This window comes from Spea bombifrons, chromosome 9 (genome assembly GCF_027358695.1).
Source record: "Spea bombifrons isolate aSpeBom1 chromosome 9, aSpeBom1.2.pri, whole genome shotgun sequence".
Taxonomy (NCBI): domain Eukaryota; kingdom Metazoa; phylum Chordata; class Amphibia; order Anura; family Pelobatidae; genus Spea; species Spea bombifrons.
The window spans coordinates 27,525,760-27,543,495 of NC_071095.1; the positions used below are offsets into that span (position 1 = coordinate 27,525,760).

General features: G+C 45.4%; 2 protein-coding genes across 2 annotated transcripts; both read left to right on the forward strand.

The window, feature by feature from the left end:
- Positions 1 to 406: 406 nt before the first annotated feature.
- Positions 407 to 5,589, forward strand: NOP9 (NOP9 nucleolar protein). Its single transcript, XM_053474639.1, has 11 exons — positions 407 to 471; positions 866 to 1,155; positions 1,669 to 2,124; positions 2,668 to 2,748; positions 2,828 to 2,969; positions 3,290 to 3,482; positions 3,653 to 3,793; positions 3,870 to 3,995; positions 4,168 to 4,398; positions 4,655 to 4,760; positions 4,884 to 5,589. The coding sequence occupies exons 2-11, from the start codon at positions 873 to 875 to the stop codon at positions 5,039 to 5,041; spliced, it is 1,917 nt and encodes a 638-aa protein (XP_053330614.1). The 5' UTR covers positions 407 to 471; positions 866 to 872; the 3' UTR covers positions 5,042 to 5,589.
- Positions 5,590 to 6,908: 1,319 nt separating this feature from the next.
- VPS72 (vacuolar protein sorting 72 homolog) lies at positions 6,909 to 17,308 on the forward strand. The gene is made up of 6 exons (XM_053474646.1): positions 6,909 to 7,094; positions 9,456 to 9,608; positions 9,992 to 10,112; positions 10,612 to 10,788; positions 10,960 to 11,104; positions 16,475 to 17,308. Exons 1-6 carry the CDS (start codon positions 6,978 to 6,980, stop codon positions 16,851 to 16,853), a joined length of 1,092 nt encoding a protein of 363 aa, XP_053330621.1. The 5' UTR covers positions 6,909 to 6,977; the 3' UTR covers positions 16,854 to 17,308.
- Positions 17,309 to 17,736: the final 428 nt, after the last annotated feature.

Genomic DNA, 17,736 nt, shown 5'->3' on the forward strand with positions numbered 1-17,736 from the left:
AGTGCCTGCTGTCCCATGCAGTGTGGGGGGGGGGTTATGGCTGCAGTGCTTGCTGTCCCATGCAGTGTGGGGGGGTTATGGCTGCAGTGCTTGCTGTCCCATGCAGTGGGGGGATTAGGGCTGCAGTGCCGCTGTCTCATGCAGTGTGGGGGGGGGGTAGGGCTGCAGTGCCCGCTGTCCCATGCAGAGGGGGGTTAGGGCTGCAGTGCTCGCTGTCTCATGCAGTGGAAGGGTAAGAGTTTGCCGCGTTGCTCACTGTACCGTGTGTGTGGGGGGGTGGGTATTGCAGTGCTCAGGGTTCCGTGCAGGGGGGGGTAAGGGCTGCAGTGAATCTAAGCTGTTGGGTACAGTGCGTGCAGTACGTTCCCTGTATGTCTGCTCCTGTGTTGTGTAAAGCGAGGGGACAGGAGGCGGGGTTTGGTGATGACGTCGTCACTCCGCGCCGCTGCTGGAAGTCCATGTGATACACGGGTAGGTTCGATGCGGGGTACGTTTTGAGCTATCCCCCCCCCCGGCACTAATAACAGCCGGGGCAGATAATGCTTCCTGCCCAGGGTCACAGAGGGATTATTCTCTGCCTTCCTCGGAATTTGACTATTACCCCTGCACCATGCCATGTAGTCTCTGGTACTCTGCCCTTCAGCTCCTATCACACCCAGCCAGACCCTGCAGCAAACTGTGTCACAGAATTGTACATTCCACCTCTACCATTGGTAGCCTCTACCACTTCTGCTGGGAGACTGTTCCACCTATTTACTGCCATCTCAGTAATCTAAAATCACCTCTAAGCCTCTGACCCTCTAGTTTTAGATCGTGTTGTTGGGTTTCTCCTCTGAAATAAACGTCTCTGTTTTCCTTGATGCAGATTCGCTATGGAAATGGGAACCGACAAGAAGAATATTCCTAGGAACAAACGGAAAATGGAGAAAACAGGAGGGAAGCTCCGTCCATCATCTGATAACGTGGAGGCCGCACCGCAAAAGAGACCAAAGCAAAGCAAGAGCGACCAGAACAAACGAGGGGACCGAGCAACGGAAGAGAAAGGGAAGACCCCGACTGAGTCACCTCGCCAAAGGCTGGACCCAAAGTCTGTGGGCTACTTCCGCAGGGTGGGGGAAAGTCTGCAGCAACAGTTTGAATCGGATGAAGACCGAGGTACAAAACTTTGTGTGAACAAGTAAAGAGTTAAATGGACCCTTTAAGAGGGCAAAGGGGGATTTTAAAAAGCCAAATTATTATTATTTTATTTGTGTTTATCGTTATGATTATTATTTATTATTAGGTTATTTTAACATTGTTGTTTTATCATTATTATTATTTTTATTATTATTGCATTGTTGGTTCCTTCCCACAGACCTTTATTGCGACTCTTTAATGAATTCATTTTTTTATTACATTAAATGTGCGGATGAAAGATTATTGGGATCTGTTGTGCTTTCCACGGAGAACAGAGTGCGATGCCGTTTGGGATCACAGCTACATCGAGTGCTGTCACTTTAAGAAATGATTGTTTGAAAATACCTCATAAGTCAATTCTGGTTCCCATCATCGGTCAAAGTGGCTGTTTTGGCATATGAGACGCTGGGCACGCTGTTAGCATATTGCAGTCAGATAAGTACTTGCGAGTCCCATGAACACATCCCATATTCTCTCCCCTTTGTCCCGTAGGTCTCTTCGTCGCTAATGTCTTCGGGGAGGTTAAGGGCAACGAGTTGACGTTGGCCAGTGACATGTCTGGAAGCCTCGTACTGCAGAAGCTCCTTTCAGTCGCCAGCTCGGCTCAGCTGCGCCGGGTACTGGGAGCCCTTAGCGAGGACTGGGAGGCGGTGTGCTGGCACCGCAGCGGAGCTCATGTGGTCCAGACTGCCCTCTTACAGTACCCGCGACTACAAAACCAGCAGGAGACAGGGGAGGAGGAAGAGACAGAGGAAGAGAGCGACGCGGGTTCCTGCAGCAGCCTGGAGGACCTTGTCTTGAGTCTCTGCTCGGAGCTGAAAGAAAAGTTTTTGTTGTATAATCAGAACACGCACGGCAGCTTCATCGTACGGACTGTTTTCCAAGTGCTTAGCGGCGTGATCTTGAACCCCGATACAAGCAAACAGAAAGGCTTTCACGGAGCAGCAGGTAACATGCGTACTGCGTTAAACCGATGACATCACGCCTGGGTAGTCCATTCGCTAGACACTCTCTACGTGTAACACGTTTCCTTTTAGTTCATTATATTGGGATATTCGCTGCCGGGGACTTAGCTGAGACTGGGATGCTTTTGTAAAGTTTTTACATGTTTGGGCCTCCTGAGCTTCCGTATTTTCCCTGACGAGGATGATCTCACGGCGTTCAGGTTCCCACGTCTTGGAAACACTTTGCAGATATGTACGCAGTACCTTTGGTAGACTGTAACTGTGTTAACCTCTTCACATTCACATCCAGATTCTAAATATCAGCGTTGTGTGATAAACCAGCCCTCGCAGGTCTCCTTGGCGTAGAACAAAATATGTATCTATAAGTTGTCTGCCTACGTTGGACTTTATTTGTATAACTTTTGTTACCGTGTAAACACCGAGTGTGTTTTAATGCGTCCCTACTAAGCATTATAGGATTGCATCCGTTGAGCAGATGGTGGCTCTCAGGCTGCCTGAATTAATGACGTCTCTCTCTGTTTCTCAGTGAAGTCTAAATTTGATGTTCCAGAAACTTTTCTGCAGTCATTACAAGAGCTGAGCGGCTGCTTCACGGATCACATAGGAGGTGAGTTCCGGTATAGGAACTTCTTTCTAACGCCGCGTTCTCGTCTGCTTCATACAGTCATCCCTTTTCTTCTCAACAGTGTTCTCAACAAACAAAATTGCCAGTCTGGGCATGCAGGTCGCGCTGCAGGTCCTGAAAAGGAAAGTCCCTTCCGCATGCGCCGAGCTTTGCGACCAAGTGATTGATTATCTGTCCTCCCGCAACGTAAACGCCGAGAGCAGGTGAGAGAGATTGTTCCGTGTCAGTGCGGTCATTGGAATGAACGGTCTCTTCTTATCCTTTAGTATTCCGTACTGGAAGGTTATATTACATGCGGAGGGGGGTGTGGAGTTCGTACGGTTGAAGAACTTGGAGGTTCCTTCTTTGTGTTACTGAAGTCCGTCATTAATCGGCAGGACCTCTTCAGCGATGATTATCAGTTGTTTTCGCTTCTTTGCCTCCTTGACCCTGGATAAGGGACATAACACGCAGCCTGTATCAGATAGCTTTGGCATCTGTAGGTAGGCGAGGGCTCTAACCTGCTGCCAATTGTTTCTTGCAGCTCCCTCCTGGTGTTCCTGAAAGATGAGACCAGCAGCCGACTTCTGGAGAGAATTTTGGAGGTGTCTGAGAAGAAGCAGCTACAGAAGCTTTTCCGAGCGCACTTCCGAGGCCAGCTGCAGGTCCTGTCCTCCCATCCAATAGCCAACTACACTGTCCAGAGGCTGATTACCGCCACCCAGACCAAGAAAATGGTTAGTCTTCTTCCTACCCTCCAACGTTTTAAGGGTGTCTTCTCCACTTGTTCCTGGAACTTTATCTTTCACTTCAGCTTGTCTAACGACCTTCTTGAGCGTTGTGTGGTTGTTTGTATAACGGATGTGCGTTGGATGCGATTTTACGATTCCGTCTGTCGTCTCCGCAGTTCACGGAGCTGTTTGAAGAGTTGTGTGGGTGCCTGGAGGACGTCTTAGCCAAAGGTCACATGGGGATCATCACCACCCTAGCAGAGGCCTGCAAAAGACTCAACCGATGTCAGCCGGAGTTCCTCTCCCATCTCATGGGGGTATGTGTGACGTTACAGGTAACTGTGCTACAATATACCGTGTGCTTTAACTTATCGGGGCTTTTGTACTTCCTAGGCCTTCCACTGCGCTGTTCCGGCTTCTCGTGGGGTGACATGCGTCCCCCTGTTCCTCTCGTTGCTGACGTATGAGGTTTATTACAACATTGAGGAAAAGGAGGAGGAGGAACCATCAGAACATGAGGTGAGAGACTTCCCCATCATCTTCTGACACGGAGTGACTTGGTGCATCTTGTGTTCTGAGGAGTTATGTAAGAAGTATATAAAGAGAGCCCCCTTTTCCTCGATTGATTACTGTTTTCACTTTTAAGACGCTTCTGCCTCAGATTACACCACCATGTTTTGTTTTTTTCCAGGACAACCCAAACCGGAAGCTGGAAAGTGTGAATTATCACGGCTCTTTGGTTGTCCAACATCTCCTGCACTTTGAAGACCCAATGCCAGCCCTGAACAGCCTTGGTTGCATGACGGAGGCTGACCTCTTGACCATCGCCTGCAGTCAGGCCGGCAGCCATGTTTTCGATGCTCTTCTCAACAGCTCCACCATAACGGATAAGCAGAGAAAGAAGGTTCTGAAGAAGCTGAGGGTGAGATCTAAGTCAGGGGCTCAAACAGTTCTGTCCATGCTAAGGTTCTTCTGGAGCTTCGTAGACTGTATTTTGCTACTGTATATAGTCAGGATCTTGGTATTAACCTGTTGGTCCTCTTACCAAAATATGATTTGTTTTCCTAAAACAAATGTGTTTTTCATGAGATTTTCAGGTTATATTCTTTCTCTGTGGATTCGCCTGCTTCTGGTTGACTGCCGATTATTTTATTTAGTTACCGTTGTATGTCTTGCAGGCTCACTGCACGCAGTTGGCTTGCAACAAGCACGGGAGCCGTGTACTCGACCGAATGTGGGCTGCGTCGACGATGGGCGTGAAAGAGGAGATCGCTCAGAAACTCGGTATGTACTATATTCCTACAACGTTAATGCGCCTAATAGAGCAAAAGCAAATCCCACTGGTCTCTCTCGCTGGGCTGGGTGGTATGTGGGTCTTTCCTTTATCCAGATTTTTCCTCCTTGCAGTTGAAAGGCTCGGCGAGCTTCAGAAGGATCCGGTCGGTCACCATATCGCTCGCAATTTCGCCCTGACGCATTTTGTTAAAAGGCGGAAAGACTGGGAGGAGCATCAAGAAGCGGAGAATAAGCGGCGCAAGATGTTCGCGGATATCCTGGACGACTGAGGAGGAAACGTAACTGGCGGAGCGGCGCGGCTGCATGGTTCTTCGTCGGCCTGTGACTTAGGCTGTGGGTGCGGTGGCCGTTCCCAATGTGTTTCACGCTCTAAGCGTTTGTGGGTCTTCTAGAAACATCCGTGTAACACGGAGCACGTGAATGACTTGGGACAAGATGGTCTGTACTGTACTTTATTGAATATCATCACCACGTTGGCTTCTCTATAGCTGCGTCGTCTCACAACTCCATCGCCTGAGCCTCGTATGCTTGTACTCAGAGCTGTCAGGCCCTTCACTTCTCAAATGTATTACGGTCTATGGTTTGTATACAACTTCTGTTCGGACTGTTCCTTCACCTCTGGGGCGTAGCGTTTGCCTGAACATTGTTAAAAATCTGCATTGGTTTTTCATAAACGTGTTACTGTTCTAAAATAAATAATCTGGACCGCATTGGAGATAAGAAGCCACGTATGTGTAACCCCCTCCTGATTCCTGCACCAGTTAATGGGGGGGCGCACAAATATTTTATGATACAAAATAAATCACCTAGTTTCAGAGTCGGGATATTGTTTTGTTTTTTTTTTACTAGCCATATCTTTAAAACTGTTGGACTATTTTAAAAATATTAACAAGCTTTTTGTATGGTGTGGGATTATTTTCTTTATATACTGGTTTATCATGATTCTGGCTCCCTTAAGAGATGTCCTGGTCATAGGATCTCACTTCCTATGATGCTCAGGTGGCCCTAGCAGAGGGCCGTGTGTTCCTGCCTTGTGATCGGTTTCACTGTTTGTTTTTTAATCTATAAAATGAAATACATTCTGGGTTTCAGAGCTGCCTAATGTTTTTTTTCCAGTATCCGATCATCATGATTGGCCCTGGATATGCCGGGAACAAATTTGAGGCTGGGAGGGGGGGCATTTGGGGCAAAGTAGGGCTTTGGTCCAAAAGTGGTGGCCCTGGTACCTCCTGCTTGATCTCAGGAAACCCGCTGGGGCTCCCGCCTTTTTCAGTGCTTAGTGCATGTCATGGTGCTGATCAGGGCTCGATCTTCCAAAACAAGGGGTTACCAGGTCACACAGTTTAGGGGGCTGCACAGGCTTAGATTTACCGCATGGTCCCACAGTTTGGGGGGGGCTGCACAGGCTAAGGTTTACCGCATGGTCACACAGTTTAGGGGGATGCACAGACTTAGGTTTACAGCATGGTCCCACAGTTTGGGGGGGCTGCGCAGGCTAAGGTTTACCGCATGGTCACACAGTTTAGGGGGCTGCACAGACTTAGGTTTACGGCATGGTCCCACAGTTTGGGGGGCTTAGATTTACCGCATGGTCCCACAGTTTGGGGGGGCTGTGCAGGCTTAGATTTACCGCATGCTCACTCAAGTGTTTATTGAGTGGGGGGATTCCTAGCTGGGTCACGGGAAATTAACACCCTTGCCAGGCCGTCCCTAAACAGACAGTGTTGAGAAACAGCCTTGGCGTGATCCGGTATGTGACCTGAGAAGAGCTTTTGTTCTGTTTTACATATAAATATGAAATAATGCCATACGTGCACTTTGAGTTTTACCAATTTAATATAAGTACGTGCGTTTTTGTTTTTTTTATAATATTATATTTTAAATTAGTAGTAAAATATTAAATTTTCACTAATACTAATGCTTAATGAAAATATTCTATGTATGTTACATGCAATATGCTATGCGTTAATCGTCTGCCATATTATGATTGGCACCTGCCAACCAAGCTTTGTTCCCCTGCGATTGTTTCAGTCTCATCGTATGATTGGCTGAGGTTTACTTCACTCTCGCGGTTGCTTGAATAATTTTCCTGGCGTTCTGTTGTGTCGCCTTCTGTGATTGGCGGCGCGCTCTCTGCTCGGCGCTCTTTCCTATAGTCTGGTCCCCAGACCTGCTCAATCGCCTGCCGTTACCGAAAGCATCAAGATGAGTCTAGCGGAGAGTCGAGCTCCGCGGAAAACAGCGGGAAACCGCATGTCTGGCCTGCTGGATGCAGAGGAAGAGGACGAGTTCTATAAGACCACATATGGTGGCTTCAATGAGGTGACTTGCGGCCCTATAAATATAAATAACACATTAATTCAATCAATACACTATAATGGGGAGACCCCTTAATTGACAGTATTCTGTTTCTGTTTGTTTTTCACAAAATAGTTTTGCAATCCTCAATTGCGTGTAAATTGGGGGCTAATCATCTAAACAGATTAATTAAAAAGCGACTCTACTTAACTTGGTTTGCTCAGTTGCTGTAGCGTGCCTTCTTTTTGTCCCAGTGGGCAGAGTCCGTCACCGGCAGTCCGCGTGTGCATGTTACCGGTGACCGCCTCCGCCCACCAGCACCGAAAAGTGACAAATCAAGAGAAGTAATGGGGCGGAATTTCTTATTTACAGTATTCTACAGCATTATAAAGAATTATGTAGAAGTCTCCCAAAGGCCATTGTAAGGTTATTTTTAAGGATAGAGGGAGTTTTTGATTTGACCCTTGCACATTATCTTCTGCAAACAGGGAAAAGGAAAAGTCGGTGCGCTAAGCTAGTCACAGGCTCAAATAATACAAATGTATAATACGAGGCCTACCAAACAGGTGTAAGCATGCTGCAAAAACAGTGTATTGGCTGTACAATGTATACAAAAAACAAAAACTGTCTGTGCTTCTTACCCTAATAAAGTTGGCAACAAATATATAAACATAATATAAATGAAAGGTTTTGGTTATATGAATTGGCCAAAGCATAATTAAGCTCACCCGCCACGTCAAGGCACACTCTCAATAGGGTGAGAACCTACTCTCACCTCCTACGTAGTGGACACACAAAGCGGTTTATACTGCTACCAAAACCTTATTAATGTGTTGGGGGAGGTGCAATTAAACCTCCTCCCTATTAACCCCTGGACAGCAAGCTGCAACCAGACTGATGAGGAGCCAACAACCTCAAATATTGGGCTGCAACAACTAATCGATAATAATCGATAATGAAAATCGTTGCCAACGAATTTCATTATCGATTAGTTGAATCGATTATTATCGATTCTAAAATGAGAGTTTTTTCAGAGCAAACGCTCTGAAAAATACCCCTCATTATATAATCTGTTTGAGTGACTCACAGCAGCAGCTTCTACTTACCAGTCCCTCCCTGTAATCACTGTGACAACTGGCCCCGCCCCCTCCTCCAGAACCACATGGCTGTGACACTCATTTAACTGTAAGTATAAAATTAATATTTGGGCTACTGAAAGTTAGGGGAGGTGGGGGTTAATTTAGGGGCAGTTATGGTTAATGGGGTGTTTAGGGGCAGCTATGGTTAATGGGGTGTTTAGGGACAGTTATGGTTAATAGGGTGTTTAGGGTTAATTTAGGGGCAGCAATGGTTAATGGGGTGTTTAGGGTTAATTTAGGAGCAGCTGTGGTTAATGGGGTGTTTGGGGTTAATTTGAGGCAGTTGTGGTTAATGGTGTGTTTAGGGTTAATTTAGGGGCTGTTGTGGTTGACAGGGTCTTTAGGGTTAATTTAGGGGATGCTGTGGTTAATGGGGTGTTTAGGGTTAATTTAGGGGCATTTATGGTTAATGGGGTGTTTAGGGTTAATTTAATGATGAGGACTGAGGGTTAAGTTAATAAAGTTAATTTAAGGTGCAGTTAGATATAAAGGGGGGCAGACTAAAGGGAATCTAAATCCTGGGGGCAGTGAAGAATAACCCAGTACTTATTTATAAAAGTATGGTGTCAGTGTGCTGTGAACGGGTCTGTGACTATGAGGGGACTATGAGATATCTGGGGGGGGTATAAGGCATATCTGGGGAGGACAGAGTGACATATCTGGGGGTATAAGGCATAGGTGGGGAGGGCAGTGCGGCATGTCTGGGGAGGACGGAGTGGTGTATCAGGGTGTATAAGGCATATCTGGGGCCACAGTGTCATATCTGGGGGTAGAGTCGAGTGGCATATGTGGGGAGGGCAGCGTGGCATGTCTGGGGAGGATGGAGTGGTGTATCAAGGGGCTGGGCTCAAATGTGCATAAATTGGGGGGGCTGGTTGGGAAATAAAGACAAGAAATGCATTTTATCAAAGTTTTTTTTTATTCTGCTGTTTGTATTTAACATCATTTGTTTATTAAATTATTTTAAATAAATGAAAAATCATTTTTTTATCCGATTAATCGACAAAATAATCGGCGAACTAATCGATTATGAAAATAATTGTTAGTTGCAGCCCTACTCAAATATGTGCAAACAGGGAAAAGAAAAAATGTCGGTGCACTAAGCTAGTCACAGGCTCAAATAATACAAATGTATAATACGAGGCCTACCAAACAGGTGTAAGCATGCTGCAAAAACAGTGTATTGGCTGTACAATGTATACAAAAAACAAAAACTGCGCTTCTGTACATTGTCTTCTGCATACAGGAATCTGGTGATGAAGAATACAACGAAGATCGCTCTGAGAGTGAGGATGAAGTGGATTCAGACTTTGACATTGATGAAGGCGATGAGCCAACCAGCGACCATGAGGAGGATGAGCCTAAGAGAAAGCGGAGAGTGGTGACCAAGGCGTACAAGGTGAGACCTCATCTGCTGGGTGCCCTGTTTAACAATCACGTAGATGTGTGACATGTAGAAAAACTGCTTCTGGTGCAGAGTTTGAACAATCCAATTCGTTGCTATGGTAATAAGACCACTTTTGGAACATTGCATCGGAGTCATTTGTATGTGTAGTGGCGATTCATCTTCAGTTCTGTCAGAACTGTATAGTATAGATTCGTCCTACCAAATGAGGCGTTAGGAGGCACAGGGGGTGTAGGTTTGCTCACATGTTAGGGGAGATTGAATGTTAGAGTTGACTCGAATGTTGTAATTAATGGCTATCAAATAAATATTCATATTTTAATGTAAAATAATAATTAAAAACCTTTCATGGCTTTATTAATGCTAATCTGTCGTAGGAGCCAATCAAGCTTCTTAAACCCAAGCCGAAACCCAAAGCGGATGCCTCCAGCAGCGTTGCACAGAAAAGCCGTCCAGAGAAGCCTGCTCCCCAAGAGACGCCTGAAGATGTTGGGGACAGTAAGTGACATTGTCAGGTCTGAGAAAAGCAATGCACTGCAACTAAACTTAAGGCTGCCTTGTTTCAAGCAGAGGAAACCTAATATTTTACATTAATATACATCCAGTAAACATATTTAACGATGTCTTCACTTTATGCGTATACCATGGGAGCAGCTGTCTTAACTTCCGGTGCTCCTTATTTGCATGATTATTCATTCCCATTAAGCTCTCTCTCCTGTGTTAAGGGTGTTGGAGGAGAGATTGTTCAGATAATGTAAAATGTAAAAGTAGCACATACAGAATTACTGATATGGCCTTAAAGCCATGAGTACTCTCTGCTTGGGTCACCTGTCATCAATGACTGGGTAGAGGTTCTATTTAAAAGTAATCCCTGAGGAGAAGGTGTGTTTATTAAACAATTATTTAAACTACACTGAAAGCGAGGAAGCTTTGTAATATATTTGTTTTCAAAATATATTCCTTAGATGAGCTGGTTTAATACATGTCTTTCTTTCAGGCCGCAAGCACATGCGCCAGTCCACTACAGAGCACACACGGCAAACGTTTTTACGCGTGCAGGAAAGGCAGGTGCAGTCACGCAAGAAGAAAGGGCCTCACCCGGACAGACCGCTGACCCAGGAGGAGCTGCTGGAGGAGGCGAAAATCACAGAAGAAATCAATATACGCTCCCTGGGTACATTTGTTATCTCCATAAGAAAGCAGGGAGAATATTGCGTCTTATTCAGTGCAGTAAATGCATGCAGTGTGTGTGTGTGGGGTGTCAGAGACCAGTCAGTCCCAGTATCCAGACGCTCACCTGATAGTAGCAGTGCACGGGACTTATATAATATCCCTTTTCCCTCAGAGAACTACGAGCGACTGGAAGCTGACAAAAAGAAGCAGGTCTTAAAAAAGAGACGCTGCACGGGCCCAACGATCCGCTACCAGTCTGTGGCCATGCCGCTTATCACTGAAGTAACCGTGAAGGAGGAGAATGTAGACGTGGAAGGGTAAATACAATGCGACCGATGACTTCTTTCTAATTGATTTCTTGGTGAAATGGATGAATGCTGTTGTATTTTGATGTTTATGATATTTTTCCTGGCATATAGTGGCAGTACACATGGGTGTTGCTCTTCCTTAGGGACAAGGATCTGAAATACAAAGAGTTAAAACCCTCCCCCTTCCCTAACCACACCGGACCAAACACAGCCAGTTCTTCCTTGTCCCTGGTCAGGGACGGACATGTAGTTCGGTGGGGCACACGGGTTGTGTCCAGGGGGATCCCTCCTCCGATTGCTCCCCGGGCGGTGAGCAGAGTGAGGTAGGAACTTCCGCATCAGCAGATGTTATGGAACAGAATAAGAGTTCTCTCTTCAAGCCGGCAAGGGAAGGAGCAGTAGCACAGAGGTGGAGCGCACACCCGGGAGGAAGATCTGATCGTGTTACAGAGCACGCGCGGATCCGATCTTCAGGGCACAAAATTTTAATTTAAGCCGTGCAGTCCAGTCTGACAGCAGTGGGGCTTGTCAGTACTGGATATCTGTGGCACCAACCCCCCCCACACGGATAGAGGCCCTTTAAGGTATGATTCATTTATCTTAATCTTAAAAAAGGCCTCTGCCCTGTAACATTTTTTTTCTAAAGATTAAGGCTCCTTTTAAATCCAATTATGTTTTGTGCACCCACTTGCTGGACGGCTGAATTAAGGAGTTAGGCGATCCTTGCTCAGCTTAATTTCTCAGGACATGCGGTTTTTTGGCGTTGGCTTCTAGACAACCTTGAACATAACCATTCAAGACTGCGTCTGTTTTTGCTTTGGAACCCAAGTTTGATAGTCTCGTTCACGTTGGTTCCTGAATCTGTTGTCCTCGGGGGAGATTACCGGGGAGTTAGCCTATGGCCATAATCTCGGTAGCTAAACAGGCTTGGGCCTGGTTAATTTCCACCGGGGAATACCAGGTGTTAAAAATCTATTAATTCAGGCTCATCTTGTGAGGAGTCAGAGGATAAAACTTGCCTTCCTCCACAAGAGCTTTGGAAATTTTATAAGAACTCTCCAGACGATTACAAGAGGTAATCCGTGAGAAGCATCCAAAGGATTTTGCATGTTGCCTAAGAGGAGTATGTTCCAATCCTCAGCATTCCAGTGCAAGTAGCATTGTCTAGCGCTTCAGTGGGTAGAGCTCTAGGCATCTGGTAACAGGCATTAGGCCTACGGCCATACCACCCTGTATGCACCTGATCTCGTCTGATCTCGGTAGCCAAGCAGGGTTGGGCTTGGTTAGCACTTGGATGGGAGTACTTCCTGTCGAGGGAACCGGATACAGAAGTATCTAGGCAATTTAGGAAATTGAGCCTTTTATAATTGTCGTATCTGCCAAAGAATCAGTGGCCAGGACAGCATCTATGTCGGCCTTGTTTGTTTTAACATTTGTAAGGCATAAGCTGTTTAGACAATTGGATCCTGAGGATCATTGCAGACGGAAATAATTTTAGGCAATAAATGCATTGTCACCAAGTATGGAACAAAGTGCGGAAGATTTGCCTTTAAATGGCCAACACAAGCCACATTCTTGTGAAACATTATCACTCACATCATCACTGGTATTGTTTTGTTTCTCAAGCCAGTTAGTGAATGTGAAAGAGTTGCCAGAGAAGCTGTCCAGTTCAGCTGTCTTAAACCTGCAGACGTGGGATATCTAAAAATTTGTCTCATGTGCAACCCTTCTTAAGGAATGAATCCTAAAAGTTCTGAATTTTCAGAATTATTACTACAGGCTGTTCCTGGTCACGAACCAGTTGGATCATTCAGTTCAGTTTTAATATGGTCTAGGCCTGTTTTCTATACAAGCATTTTAGAATGAAATCTATCCTCACAGTCAGCCAACTACTGAACAAGGAGATTACATGGTGACCATGGACCTGAAGGATGTGCATGTGCCTATTGCAGTTGCATCCAGTAAATTTCTCAGGCTCTCTATAAGGAATGGGCTGAGAATTCTCCATTTCCAGTTTGGGTCTCTCAACTTTCAGAGAATAAGGTATCAGGGTCATCCCATCCCTGGACGACTTTCAGCTCTGGCCTTCGTTCTCATGAAGATTGCATTGTTTCCCCATTGGCAGAGCGCATCAAGCAAGAGTACGCTTCCCCAGGATAAGAAGACTAGATGAAACAGGCCTTTTCAACTTTTTTTATTAGGCGCATAATTTTGTAGACAAAGACAGGACAAAAGGTTTCAGTAACATCCTAAGAACAAGAGCCTAGACTAATTCTGATGGAATTGGTGGTTGGCTGCAATGGTTCATACAGAAATGTTTTGATCATAAAAAGTCCAACCTTATTTTTTTCTAAGTATGCAGTTCTTGCAGCTGATAGTGGACTCCTCCTCCCTATGGCTCTTTATTCCATATCAAAGGTCAGAAAAGTAAGAAGGGTCGTGTCAGCTTTGCAACAAAATCATACCTGGCCCTTTAGAAAAGCTATGAGCGTCTTGGGCATTCTGACGACTTGTATCCCTGCAGTAAGCTGCTCCAAGGCACTGTGGCAGGATGGCCCAGTTACAATCTAGAAACTACCAACACCAACCGAATAAAGGCAAAATGTGGTTTATTGTAGCTTTCTTCGAGGTCCACAGTATTGCGCCTCACAGTGTAAATAAACAAAATAAAGAAACAAATCCTACTGCATCTTGGAGACTACCTATACTAACTGGCCAGCTAATCCAGTCCCAGTCATAAAGTCTTAGGAACTCTGGCTTTACTGCCTCTCTCCCTGTTTTCAGACAACTAATGCCTCTAACGGCCACCCTTTAAATGTCTCAGATTAATTGGATCCACCGGCTGACTTCCAGCAATTAACCCCCCATGCTAGGAATATAGAGCGCCCAACTTGCCACTGATATAGACAGACTCTGTTACCTTGCCACAGCACATATAAGGCCACTTCAATGGGATATCCTTGGGCATTTGTCCCAGAAATAAGAAGATCTGGACATCCACTTCAGTGTCCAAGCCCAATGAAACTGGTGGAAGAGGACAGATCGTCTCAGCAAGGGTCTTTGCTTTCATCAACATCTGTGGATCGCTCTGACCGCGGATGCCTTAAACAGGCTGGGGAGCTCATTTTGGTTACCTCTTCAGGCAGGGCAAGCGGTCACTAACAATCTTACCCAGTCCTCAAATTATCGAGATCATTTAAGCGGTTTTTTTATTTATTTTTTTGGCCCTCAAGTAGTTCAGTCCTTGGCTAAAAGGGAAGGCTGTAAGAATCCAATCCGACTACGTTACCACAATACCATATATCAACAGATTCCAAAACTTCAGGCCTTTTCGGAAGAAGTCATGGAATGGGCTCAACGAAACCACAAGATTTGTCAGCCACGCGTTTCAGGGGAAGGGACGATTGTATTGCGGACTACATCAGCAGATCGGATTTATTCCCTAGACAAAAGAATCTTCTCCATCCTGGTTCTAGTTTGGTCTTCCAGGTTTCAACATTGTGGCAATCAGAGACAACAGCAATCTTCTGGGTTTTAGGCTCTCTGTATTCATGGGTCAACCCTCTGGTGTTGTACATTATGCCAGTGATATGGAGATTCAGGATGGCTTACTTTTTTCCTCCGTTCGCTATGATCCCACGTGTCCTCCTCAAGATTCGAACGGACTAGGCCAGGGTCTTAACATCTATCCCATATTGGCCAATACAGACTTAGTTCTCAGAGCTAAACAATATGGCCTCGAGTTTGGGAACTGCCATTTTCGTCCCAGCTGGTGGAGAACAGAATTCCTTCGGATGGTCATTTTGATGGCCTAGCTTTGGCGAGGGTTATCCTTAGAGGTAATGGACTTTCCCATGACAATGCTGAGGTCCTCCTTATTCGGAGGTTTCAGGTTTGGAGGAAATTCCTCTCCTGGTTATGCAGGGTTTTTTATTTTTACTTGTTCCATCTTCGTGGTTTTTTGCAAGACAGATTCTTAGCAGGTCTTAATGTGTCAACCTCAAAAGGGCTAGTATCGGCCCTCAGTATTTTTCTCTTTTCGGATTTGGCCTTGTATGTTCCGATCAGGCGTTTCTTTAAGCGGCAACTATTCGGCAACCTCCAGACAGTCTCATTTTTTTCCTTCCTGGGTTTTTGACCTTGTTTTTCTAGCTCTCTATTCTGTACCCTTCGAACCACTGGAAGAAGTCTTTGTCACTGAAGATGACATTGTTGGTGACTCTTACTTCAGCAGGGTAACTGGGTAACTACTAGCTCTGTCTTCAGCTGCTATGGTCACCATTTTTCCATCAGGATCAGGTATTTCCAGAGGAGAAAATGGCACATTGGGATGTCCAAAGAGCTCTAGACATTTCTACAGATCGCACCACTGCTTTCCGCTATACGTATCAATTGTTTGTTCTTTTTTTTTTTTTTTTGGTGGATATTCAGATCAAGCTAGCCATCTTTTGACTAGCTCACTTAAGCAGCAGGCAAGTCATCTTGTCCCATATTTTGACTCGCTCCACAAGAGCTATGTCTGGGTCTAGGTTTGGGAATTCGACCTCATCTCCTGAAGATATATGTGTAAGGCAGCTACCCGGTGTTCCTTCGATACATTTGTCCAGCATTACTTACTAGACATCTTCTCCTCCTCTGTGGCATTTTTTCTGGCGCAGGATGCACCAGTCAGTGGCCTCTTAAGTATTCCCTGCCCATTTGGTTATCTTGCTATATCCCATGTGTACTGCCTCTATATGCCAGGGATTTTAGGCACCGTAAATTCTCTTTTTCCTTAATATAGTGGCAGTACATGTTTCCCTCCCTCATGTTGTCTACCATTAAAGATATTTTTCAAGCATGTTTGTATTCTTGGTACTTACTGGCTGTGTTTGGTCCAGTGTGGTCTTATGGGTAAGGAAGAGGAGGAGTTAGGGAAGGGGGAGGGTTTTAACTCTTTGTATTTCAGATCCTTGTCCCTTAGGAAGAGCAACACCCATGTGTACTGCCACTATATTAAGGAAAAAGAGAATTTATGCTGCGTAAAATTCCTTTTTTTTGTGATCTTTATATCGATAACAGCTGCAAAGGTCATTACGGTTTCAGGGACTGTAGGTTTTTAAGGAAGATAAGGTCTGGCTTCAAAAAAGGAAGGTGTTTTTGTCATACCAGGGGATTCACAACCTGGGGGGTTTCCAAAGAAAAAAGGCGATAGGTTTCTGGGAAAGCAGGGCATACATGGCATGGGTACCATATCAGAAATGAATACTCGCTGCACTTTGGATTTGTCTGAGTGGTTTAGTCATCATGAGGAATCTAATCGCTGACGCTCTGAGGGTTTTCTGATAAGGTGGCAAATTGTTATTTTAAACATCAAATGAGTTGTTTTTGCCCTTGCAGCCTGGATCAGGAACACACAGGAGACTCATCCACAACAGCTTCGTCAAGTAAATGTTCCCGCACCTTCATCACTTTCACCGACGATGAAACCTTTGACCGCATGTTTCCGAAATCCAAGCAGGCCAAGTTACCCGTCCGAGAGCTGTGTCCCGTCACCCACAAACCTGCCCAATACAGGGATCCCATCACAGACATTCCTTATTACAACGCCCGTGCCTTCAAAATCATCCGCGAGGCGTACAAAAAATACATCACAGCGCATGGGCTCCCAAGTGCTGCGATGGCAGCGGCGATGGGACCCACCGCACCGTCTGCTGACCCAAACCAGCGGAACACCCGCCAAAAAATCATCATCAAGCAAGGTGTTCAGGCAACGTAATTAAGGAGGATTACCGGCCTGGTGTCTTTGCATTTGGGACTTATTAATTTCTATTTACTTCCTTCCGTTTTGCGCCGGTGGGATCTTTGAAGGGCGATGTCGAGATTCTTCGAGGATACTTTGTTTGGTTCTTACATCCAAAGGCCCACTCAACCTGAGCTCTACCCAAATAGTTGTTAATGTTCCAAAGATCTGTGTTTTTCCCCCTATTACTATGAACCTCCCGAAACCGTATACCTCATTCCAGGCTCGGTTAATTTTAATTGTTGTCCAACTAACGATGGGTTTTTTTTTTTCACGTGTTTCTGCCGCCGTGGTGGCCTTTCTTAAAAGGGTTGATGCAGCCACCCAGGACAGTTGTCTAATTTGATGTTTCTGTAATGGTGGCTGGGGGCTATGTATTTAAAGGTGTATGTGAAATCTGATTTTTTTAATAAAATTTTGGGGCATACAAATCACTGTTCGAGCGTCTCCCCCCCCCCCCCACATTCCAAATCTGTCAGTGATGGACAGGTGTGCGTTTAAGGACAGCTACGTAAACACAGCAAGGAGCCTTGATGGAATAATACAAATGGCTAACCCCCTTTCTCCTTATGTGAGAACGTTTTTTTAATGGTTTTGGGATGGGGGTTATCCTGGTAGTATCTTCCTTTGGCACAGCTTCATACCGGCACTCCGAGCTATTCCGTCATCGTGATTATTGGGGACTTTGTCATTCTAACGTTGATGGCAGACATATTTTTTTCTCTTGTATGTTAGGAATTGTTTTCCTAGGAGAGAGAATTGTTAATCTAAGTGCACAGGCATTATTAAAAGGTCCTTCAAAACCGCTACACTCTTAAAAAACCAAAAAATAAGAAAAAAATCACTGCGTGTGGATTGA

Bases quoted from the DNA above. Each gene is read 5' to 3' on its own strand.
- NOP9 (XM_053474639.1), top strand. From the start codon at position 873: ATGGAAATGGGAACCGACAAGAAGAATATTCCTAGGAACAAACGGAAA. The intron at 1,156-1,668 runs GTACAAAACTTT...TTTGTCCCGTAG, and splicing joins TGAATCGGATGAAGACCGAG to GTCTCTTCGTCGCTAATGTC. The intron at 4,399-4,654 runs GTGAGATCTAAG...TATGTCTTGCAG, and splicing joins AGGTTCTGAAGAAGCTGAGG to GCTCACTGCACGCAGTTGGC.
- VPS72 (XM_053474646.1), top strand. From the start codon at position 6,978: ATGAGTCTAGCGGAGAGTCGAGCTCCGCGGAAAACAGCGGGAAACCGC. The intron at 7,095-9,455 runs GTGACTTGCGGC...TTCTGCATACAG, and splicing joins CATATGGTGGCTTCAATGAG to GAATCTGGTGATGAAGAATA. The intron at 9,609-9,991 runs GTGAGACCTCAT...AATCTGTCGTAG, and splicing joins TGGTGACCAAGGCGTACAAG to GAGCCAATCAAGCTTCTTAA.